Genomic DNA, 10,340 nt, shown 5'->3' with positions numbered 1-10,340 from the left:
GTTGTTCATATGTATTGTTGTACGTGTATCATTGTATTGTGCATTATATTTGTACCATAAAATACACTTCAGATGAGATACAACCAAGCAATAAATAAGATTTACATCAGGAAAATGAATTATATCATTGTATTGTAAGTTTTCTAACAAACATGCTTACAACCACTAAGGTACTTTTAGAAATAGTTGATGGATAAGATTAAGCAAGCTAATGCCTCATAACCAGCAATAGCAGGCCCATGTTTGTGAGGAATTGAAGCTTCTATCCGGGAGCGAGTAATTGTAAGGCTGTTGAAATTTTACCAGTAGTAATGGTTGAGAAAGTTGAACATGTAAAATATGCCACAAAAAATATGAAAAATTAGCACTAATGTGAAGAGCGTGCTTTGATCAGTGTAAAGCAAAGATCAGTACATTAAGCTCTACATTAAGCAGGAGTGTATTTCCATTCCATATTGGGATTTCATAGGTTTCCCCTAAGCACCCTGCTAAAGGCCATATTTAATTTCAAACCCTTCAACTTTCAGTCAGTAAACTCTCATTTTAATAACCAAGGCATAATGACGTCTTTCACATACTTATCCAAGAAAAGTTAAAAGGAAAAAACATCATCAACAATTATCATCATCCAATTTGTGATTGGAATTGGCTAAAAAGAAAAATTTACACTTCATGTGCAGGGATAACAGAAAATAATAAACCAAATGATATTGTAGTCACAAATTCATCAGGGGTGGCCCTGTCCTGTAATACATCATCATTATTCCAGGTATAATCAAAGCCAGATAGCAATATACCATTTGTCCCAATTTTGAGGAACTCACTGAAACATATTCTTTTCTAAGATTAATAGCCACTTGATGCATTGTAACTATGTTAATTTCCAACATATTAACTCCATTTTTATAGAAAAAAGAATTTTTTTTTTCTCCATTTCAAAACCCCAATCCGAAAAAACCTTAACCTCTCCAAGTCTCTCTCTCTCCCCCACCTTCATCCAATCCGAAATCCATATTTTGGATCACGATGAAGATGAATCATGGGCAGATCAACAGTTATCAGGATTCTGAGATGAGAGGAAAATGAGGCAAAGGTTAGGGTTTTTCGGGTTCCAGGATAAGAGGAATACAAGGTGGAGGAAAGGGTTTTTCAAGTTTTTTGGATAGCTATGAAATTGAAAACAACTTGAGATTTTTAAAATTTTCAAAACAACTTGTTTTCCTCTATTTGGTTGGTGAGAAAGCTAAGGAAAATGAGTGGGAAAAAACTCATGAACCAGAAAAAAATTTACCTAGCTGCTGGTGGGAGCCACTGGTGGGAGCTACAGCTGGTGAGGAGAGAAAATGGAGCCGCAGATGGTGGAGCCGTAGAGAAGAGAATACTTTCTGGATTGTTGATTTTGGGAAAAAATTGGGTCTCCAAAGTAAAAAAACAAGTTTGACGAAGATGGCTTGTTGACGTGAATTGCTGATGTGGATTCAAAAGAGTATTTTGGCAAATAGTTTGAAAACTGGATTAGTTCGGGTTTTTTTTCCCAAAGAAATACTACTTTGGCTGTAAACTCTATATTAAAAATCTCCATTAACTTTTGAAGAGATCACGTAAATGGATATATACTAAATCTTCGTCCATACACCAATTGAAGCTCCAATATATATATAAATATATATATATAAATGTATATATATGTAGGTGCTCACGTCACCACTTCGGCATACACCCGCTCAAGCTCATATATATATATAAGAGAAGTACTTACAAGTTTGAAGAGGTGAAGATTTCTCACGGTCAATTCAAGTCGAGTTTCTCAAGTTGGGTTGAAGAACACCCAAAGATTAAAAAAGCTCTCTAAAAAAGTTCAAGTCAAGTTTCTCAACTATTGTCCCTTTTATATAATATATATATATGAATGACAAATTGGAAGAGGATTTAAAGTGTAAAACAAGAAGGAAAACGAAGTGAAGTTTGGAAAAAAGTGGAAAATAAATATTTTTGGAAAAAATAGGAAACTTTCTATTAAAATATTTCTTTGAAAAAAAAAATTTACTTCAAGACTCACCCCATCCACATGACAATGCATGTATATGATGCGTCTTGAAGTGGGGACATTTGTAGACATAAAAAAATTAGTGGATTAAATTACCACTAATTTGGTCTTCAAAATGACTAAATTAAAAAAAAAAATCCTCTTATGGATAAGTTTCCATAATCTCCAAAACGGAAGAAAATTTGCTAAAATCAAGGAACTAAATCCCTTGAATTGAAAAACTAAAATTTGGGAATTTGAATATGAAAGGAGAAATTAGAAAATTCAAAAAAAGAAAATCTTAAGGAGAAAATCCAAAGGTGACTTCGTAAGAGAAAATAGGCTTCACAACAAAAGAAAAAGTTTCATCAAATCTCCCTACAAAGAACTACTACACGCGTTCTTTGTCATTCAATAAGTTCATTCGAGAATAAGTCATTTGTGACCCTCGATTGATCTTTGAAATCAAGAAAACGTTATCGTCGTCTTCCAAAGTGTGATCAAGACAAAAGAATTAGAGAGAAAAATATTATTTTGGAAATAATATTATTTTTGAGACTGTGCCTATATTTTTTTTAATTTTAATAAATATTTTGTTCACATTATTTTTTTATTTGTTTTGCTAATTTAGCAGGACCAAAAGTTTTACAAAATTTGTGTGTACCGGAGCAATTGCCAAATGGCTTCCTGTTGTATCATAATTCATACTTTAATGCTCCCGTTTAAAACTCCGTTGGAGTCTGATCTAGAGAGGCCCCTACACCATTGGGATGGCTCGGATGTAGGCAGGCTGACTTGTGGCCCAAAACTTTTAGGTTGGGTTGGGTCGGGCTTAAGATGGGCCCAATGTACGTATATATAATTGAGGCATTGTCCTGGGGGAGCTTGCTAATAAAGTTTGGGTGTAGGCTTTTGAAAGTAGAAGAGTTAAAATTTGATATGGGTTTCACGTTAAAGGTAGTATGTATTCAAGTTAAAAAAGACAGTATTAATTAAGGGATGTGATATCATGTATGCATTTTGATCCATTTTTGCTTCATTATTATTATTTTTATTTCTTTTTGTATTTTAATTTCCTTCTTTGATTGATGATTAAGCCCATTCAACGATTTTGATTTTATTATATATATATATATATATATATATATATATATATATATATATATATGTGTTTGTGTGCAACAGTTGGAAATAAATTTAGCATTAAAGTGACTTTCAATTTTGATTTTTGAGGTTTGACAAAGTGTGGAGTGGAAGCTGAGGAAGAGGAGGCGGGAAACACAGCAGTGTTTTCTCTGAGACGGCAAACTTTCCATCCCCCCCCTCTTTGTTTTTTTTTTCCTCGATTAATCTCTGATTGGGAACCCAAACTCCTTCTGGTGTCATGGGTATTAAGGTACACTCTTGCATTCCAACATCAATGTCTGAGATTTTATTCTAGGTTTCATTAAAAGTCTTCTTCTTTTTGTTCCTCTTGTGCTACTGCTAGGGTTTAACGAAGCTTCTGGCTGACAATGCCCCAAAGGCCATGAAAGAGCAGAAATTCGAGAGCTTCTTCGGCCGCAAAATCGCCATAGATGCCAGCATGAGCATCTACCAGTTCCTCGTCTGCACATTCTTCACTCTCTCTCTATACGTCTTTTTGTATATATTTATGATTTTTAATTTAAATGCTCGTGCCTTTGCAGATTGTTGTTGGAAGAAGTGGGACTGAAATGCTCACAAATGAGGCTGGCGAAGTTACTAGGTGCTTTCGCCACTCCCTCACTTCACAATTTTCCTCTTTTTATATGATATTCATTCATAATCCATTTGGGTTTTGTTGTAATTCTTTTTTCAGTCATTTGCAAGGAATGTTTTCTCGGACAATTAGGCTTCTGGAGGCTGGATTGAAGCCTGTGTAATTTGTTTCATTACCTCACTCTTTTCTATCTATTCATTTCATTTCCATACACGCTCTTTCTTCTAGTTATTTATTTATTTACTTGTCATTTTCTTTGCCTTTTTGTATCAGTTATGTTTTTGATGGGAAGCCTCCAGATTTGAAAAAGCAAGAGCTTGCAAAACGGTATCTTTCCTATCACAGTGCCCCCATTTATTCTGCATTTTTTTTTAACATGATTATGAATCTATAAGGGCTCGTTTGACATGCTTTTGTACCACACCCTTGGTGCAGTTTCTCAAGGAGGGCAGATGCCACTGAGGATTTGACAGAAGCCTTAGAGGTCAGTGCACAGCTTAAGCTCTTTTCCTCTCTTTCTCTCTGTCTCTAACTATCTTTAGTGTTCTTGCAGACTGGCAATAAAGAAGAGATTGAAAAATTCAGTAAAAGAACAGTGAAGGTAAGTTTTTTCCTATTCTTTTTCTTCCTTTTATCAATTGATCAAGGGCCCGGGATAGATGATTGGGTGACCCAATTCTTGTTAACTACATTCTGCTGAAAGCAGAGGCATTAAAAACTACAGTGAATCTGAATGCATTTGAGAAGCAAGTTTATAACCTGTAATCATTGGTAAATTTATATACCCATTGAATCTGTTTCCTTTGAAGTAGTTTTCTTGAAACAGCATATTGTTTTTCAACTTTCTTTATACCCAGTGGAGATTGACATGAAGGTTAGAACTGTTTACTTCAGTACTTCCATTTTCTGCTCCTTGTTTCAGGTGACAAAGCAACACAACGAAGATTGCAAAAAGCTTTTAAGACTGATGGGAGTGCCTGTAATTGAGGTGACATTTTATGATTTGAAGTAACTCATTTGTAGTGTGAATTTATCTGTATATACAATAAAAGTTTTGATTTCTTTTTTCGGTTCCATAGGCTCCTTCTGAAGCAGAGGCACAGTGTGCTGCACTTTGCAAATCAGGGAAGGTATGCATCTTTCTGGTTATGATAAGTTCATTATTTTGGTCTTTATGTACATCTTATAGAAGAAATTGCTGAAACATTTTGTTTTTCACATCGCTGGATCAAACAAAATTTTCACATCAGAATTAGTTTATTCTTGTTGCAGTTAAGGATAATTTTTTAAGGATTCCATAATGTGATCTCTAATTTTTCTTCTACACATTTGCACTGATAATCCCTTTCTCTTTATTGGATTAATTCCATGAAAGGACTTGTGCCTTCAAATTCTATTGGAACCTAAATATGATATCACAATGAAATACAAACATTCTTTTTCCATGGGATGTCCAAACATGTGCTTAGTGAATGAATTTTAAGAGTTTATAGTTAATTTATGCATGTTTCAGGTCTATGCTGTGGCTTCTGAAGACATGGATTCCCTAACTTTTGGAGCTCCTAAATTTCTTCGTCACTTAATGGACCCTAGCTCAAGAAAAATCCCAGTGATGGAATTTGATATTACAAAGGTGCTTAAAAATTTTGAATATGGAATCTGATTGCTGATTTTTCACTCTTTCCAATAATGAATTATGTTTCAGATTTTGGAGGAGCTGAATCTTACCATGGATCAATTCATTGACCTGTGCATTCTTTCAGGGTGTGATTATTGTGACAGCATTCGAGGTATTAATATCAAAGATTCTTGGTCTATCAAATGCATATATGTTTTTTTCCATATGTAGATATTCAGAAAATGATAAGACTATCCATGCATCTTGTAGTAATCTTTCCTTTTTATTTTTAATTGTTCTTAAAAGAAGCAACGCTGAAAAGAAAAGAAACTGAAATGTTAGTCCCTGTAATGGGAGAAGCTTGCTTCCATTTTGTTCTTTTGATGGTGTAGTGGGCTCTTTTATTGAGTAGTATTTCTCTTTCCACAACTGCTTCTTGCACTTTTTCTTGGGTGGTATTTCTCTCTGTAAAGTGTATGTGTGTTTAAAAATCAAATATGGGGATATTGATTGGCTCATATGGATTCTGCACTTCTGCTTATTAAATCCAGAACATGTTGTTCAGCTCAACTGTTAGCTACTCTTGCTTATGTCTATACATGCATATACACTTATTAGGAATGTCTCAATTTCCTAATCTTGTCAAGTTTTCTTTTTGTAAAGACTAACTGTTAATTTCCATTGTTTCAACAATGCTTCACAGATACCTGTGGAGAAAGATATGCCAATCTTTAACCTTTACATTTGTGTGAAGTTCACGATAACTTTTTTCATTTTTTGGTTTCCATCAAATCAAAGCAACTAAACTACTAAAGCCTCACTGTATTTTTAGTTAATACACTTTTCAAACTATATCAATATAACATAACAAGCATGCAATATTAATAAACATTAATTTCAACCAAATTTTGTGTTGATAAAGCTGAAGGAAAATGTGTTCTTCAGTCAAGAAACTCGCCTTCCACCAGCTTGCATAAAACACCCAATTCCCTCTAGTCTGTCCTGCATTTGTCTGCCCGTAAGATATTTTACTTGTTTTTTCTCTCTTTGTATTCACTTTTTTTTTTCCTTTTTTTTTCACAAGTTTAAACATCTTTTTCATTTTTTTTCCTCTTTTTTAAGTTGTTATATAAATATACTATTAAATTGTATTTATCCACTTCATTTGAAATTGAGTGCTTAATTAATATCTATAATTGCTATATTTATACTGAAATTCATTTTTCTGCTTCAATTTTCAATTAAAGCTCATTTAGTATTTTGTACCATCTTAATGCATCAGGTATTGGGGGGCAGACTGCATTGAAGCTCATCCGCCAACATGGCTCCATCGAGAATATATTGGAGAACATAAACAGAGAAAGGTGCTTTTCATTTTCCATTGTGGAACTTATAATTTAAAATGGTTGAACTTGTATTTCATGCAATTATGACGTTGTGACATGATTTGAAAAGACATTATCTTGGAACAAATTTGTGGAAAGTCCTCAACATTTTTGAAAGTTTTCTTTATGATCTCATGAATAAAGTTGTCATGTGTTCTATGTGTGAACTATCAATATCATCTTTGTTAACTCATTAGATCAATTTATGTCATTCTTATTAATCAATCAACAAATTTAATTATAGTGTTGTACATATAACAATGGAAGCATTGTAGGTAATGCAGAAAGAATTTATTGTTTACTGTGATTTGTTTCATTGATGATTGACCTTGATAAGTAACCATCTTTATGCATTTATCAACCATTCCTATTTCTGTATGACTTACATCTCTTTCTGTATGCAGGTACCAGATACCTGATGATTGGCCATATCAAGAGGCTCGGCGCCTTTTTAAAGAACCCCAAGTCTTTTCTGATGATGAGCAACTTGACATCAAGTGGAGTGCTCCAGATGAAGAAGTAAATGATTTTAGTTGGAAAATTTGTATTGTCTTTTGTTTTTTTTTTGGGCATGTTACAAGTGTTTTTGTTGTCTCTCACATTTTTAGGGGTTGATAACCTTTCTGGTGAATGAAAATGGATTCAACAGTGACAGAGTAACAAAGGCATGACCTCTAAACATTAATATAGATGTCTCATATTTTCTTTCCATGAGGTCACATTACTTTAAAACAAAAGATGTGTAATTTATCTGTTGTGGTTTGTCTATTTACATCAGGCAATAGAAAAAATCAAAACAGCCAAGAATAAATCATCACAGGGCCGGTAAGTAATGCTCGAATAATTAGAAATGAGTTCACAAACACTTCTTTTCTGTGGTCTAATGTTGTCCTTTGTTTGATGTTCCTTGATTTTTACAGATTAGAATCATTCTTTAAACCAGTCGTTAGCTCATCAATACCCATCAAGCGTAAGGTAGGTATCCAGTAAGCAAGTTAAGCGTCCACAGTTGATTTTTCTCCCTTCCATGTGTACTTTTTGTTGGTTCTAAGAATGCAAGATAAAACTTTTAATGTATTTGTCATTGAAGCATACAAATAAAAAAGTTCAATGTCAGTGTTCCATTCTGCTGAAAACCTTGTGGATCCACTATTATTTATGATGTAAGAATTCCTATCAATCATTAGTATAACCAACATAGGCCTATATTATTTGTTTATCTTGCCTGCACAATCACAGAACGTCTAACTGGAGGATGCACATGTTGTGCGATACACTGCTTGAAACCTTAGCCAAGCTACATTAATCATGGATGTAATTTCCCACAAAATTCAATCTGTTTTGAATTTAAATTGTATTATTATTTTGTTCTAGTTGAAGCAGGATAAGGAATAATTATTTTCCTTTAATATGCATATTATCGCATCTCATTGAGATTTAATATGCCATGCATAATTTTGTCAGTCCTATCCTCATTCCTTTGACTTGGAATTCTTACTATATCACTATAAAATTGCATTGGCTAAAAGGTGTCAATGTAAATTAAATGTGATGATATTTAGACATCTTAACATACTGGTTTATTTGTGTTCATTTAACATTTCATATGGCTAATTTCAAGATTAAACATATGTGAAACCTTTTAGTGCTCATCCTAGGACTTTTCTTATTTGCTATATTGTCCGTTTTCCATGTCAATGGTTTTTATTTGCTTTTAGATCAATTAAGCCTTTACTAAGTGCTGCAAGCAATAAAAACAATTTCCAAAGGCTGGTCCTACTGGTTGATGATACTGAAGGATTAATTCTTCCATTATTGCTTACGTATTCATACCAGAACACCTTTCCTCCAAAATTTTGAAAGAAAGTTTGACAAAGAAGTGTACAATAACCTTCAGCCAGTGCTTGTTCATATCTGTTGGGAAGCTTGGACCTGATTGGATATCATGATTTTTTGGTGCACTGGCTGACAGGAAAGCAAATGCATGCTTGGATCTCCAAAACCAATAATCAAGCATAAAATTTTCACTCAGCAAGTTTGTATTCAGTCCCGGCGATATATCATTGGCAGCTCAAGCATGCCAACTTTAGGTCTGGGTTCCAAGCACTCCACGCCATTATTCAGAGGTGTCTGCTTTGGAGCATGAAGTTGGAAACTCTGGTGAACATTCAAAGTGCATCTGTGCTTATTCTCTACTCAATTCATGTGGCAACACATTGGTCATTATTGCAGTAACTTCATGAAAGAATTTGTAGTGTTATTCCTGTTATTGTGTCAGTGCACAATGCTGGCCATCTATGAAACAATATTCCTCTTTTGGACTCGGTATTGATTGGCTAATATAAGATATAAAACATTTTAACTAAGCATGACAAAGGTGGAGCTACTACAGCCATAACAAATCCAAATACCAAAAAGGTTGCCTAGTGAACGTTTTGTCTGTAAAACCTCTTTACCTTTCTTTTGCTTCAGGAGATTAGTTGATAGTTGATACTGGAACTTGTGTGGCCATTTTTGTTGTGGAGATTGTTAATTTACTCAGTTCTGTCAGCACTATAATTCAAAAATTATTTCAAACTATAGTTTTGGAAATTTTAATGCAGGTTTCTAAGTTGGATATACAGTTCTAAAGAGGATCTGTGTCTATGTTGGACACTTTGTCATACAAGAACCTCCTCTTCTATGTTTTGATGCATTTTTTAGACACAAATCTCTTTGTCAGATGATTATTTTTATTTTTATTTTTTTGAAATCTAATGAAGGCAAACTTGCAGTTGATTCTGGTCAAATGCAGTGGACAAGTTGGTACATGGCTCAGCTGTTCTAATATAGAGAAAGAATGAAATTATAAAGAAAAATGAGGATGGGGGAGAAGAATGAATTAATGTTTCACCCATAATTCTACATGAGATATAAATTTATAGATTTTAATGATTCATTCATTCATTTAATTGCTGATGGTTCTTTCTGTCCCATGCCTTTTTTTTCTTTTAAATAAAGATTAGTTCTCTGGGTTGGCTTGTATGTCTATCGGTGTTTCTGGATATGATTTCTTCTCCTGAATATTCTTGTCTGTGCACCTATCTGACAGGAAACAGAGGACAAGGCTGCAAAGGAAACTACTAACAAAAAGTCGAAGGCTGGTGGTGGAAGCAAGAGGAAGAAGTAGCTGTGTTGCCATTATAGCACCTGAAGTTGGATTAATGGAACCGAGCCATTTGACAAGTTTGTACTACTTGTTCCTCCGGAGGTTGTATGGAAACTGCAAATGCTGTAATTGAGCCAATCTGTTTTGTCATGTTATGAGTAGCGAGTTTCAACAAATGGTTTCATGGGATCTATGTAATCTGCAGACTCCTGCTTTTCTTCTGCAACTTTCTGCATTACCTATAAACCGGCCATGATGCTTTCTGTTTATTGAAAATCTGAGTTGGGTCATTTTATATAATGCTTTGCCTGTTAAAAGGCCTTGCCATAATATCACTCCAATTTTAGCGTGATGATGTTTTCAGTCTTGATTGTTCACGCCTTCTTCGTTGGTGGTTCAGTTTCGAACTCACCTTATCAGAA

General features: G+C 34.1%; 1 protein-coding gene across 5 annotated transcripts; it reads left to right on the top strand.

Annotated features, from left to right (window-relative positions):
- Positions 1-2,911: 2,911 nt before the first annotated feature.
- On the top strand, positions 2,912-10,248 carry LOC100242559 (flap endonuclease 1). Of its 5 annotated transcripts, none has more exons than XM_059742356.1 (18): positions 2,912-2,983; positions 3,260-3,422; positions 3,516-3,632; positions 3,715-3,773; positions 3,867-3,926; positions 4,041-4,094; positions 4,203-4,251; positions 4,321-4,368; positions 4,690-4,755; positions 4,847-4,897; positions 5,281-5,400; positions 5,473-5,557; positions 6,668-6,749; positions 7,175-7,289; positions 7,379-7,435; positions 7,549-7,595; positions 7,691-7,745; positions 8,743-9,902. In XM_059742356.1, exons 2-18 carry the CDS (start codon positions 3,411-3,413, stop codon positions 8,914-8,916), a joined length of 1,251 nt encoding a protein of 416 aa, XP_059598339.1. In that variant the 5' UTR covers positions 2,912-2,983; positions 3,260-3,410; the 3' UTR covers positions 8,917-9,902. The 5 variants fall into 5 exon arrangements, with proteins under 5 accessions (XP_059598339.1, XP_059598341.1, XP_059598340.1 ...); XM_059742358.1 differs by having other exon boundaries at positions 2,913-2,983; positions 9,862-10,248; XM_059742357.1 differs by having other exon boundaries at positions 2,914-3,037.
- Positions 10,249-10,340: the final 92 nt, after the last annotated feature.

This window comes from Vitis vinifera, chromosome 14 (genome assembly GCF_030704535.1).
Source record: "Vitis vinifera cultivar Pinot Noir 40024 chromosome 14, ASM3070453v1".
NCBI lineage: Eukaryota > Viridiplantae > Streptophyta > Magnoliopsida > Vitales > Vitaceae > Vitis > Vitis vinifera.
The sequence above is the reverse complement of the archived record's forward strand: the minus strand, read 5'-3'. Positions and strand labels throughout refer to the sequence as shown.

Bases quoted from the DNA above. Each gene is read 5' to 3' on its own strand.
- LOC100242559 (XM_059742356.1), top strand. The intron at 7,290-7,378 runs GTAAATGATTTT...TCACATTTTTAG, and splicing joins GGAGTGCTCCAGATGAAGAA to GGGTTGATAACCTTTCTGGT. The intron at 7,436-7,548 runs GCATGACCTCTA...TATTTACATCAG, and splicing joins ACAGTGACAGAGTAACAAAG to GCAATAGAAAAAATCAAAAC.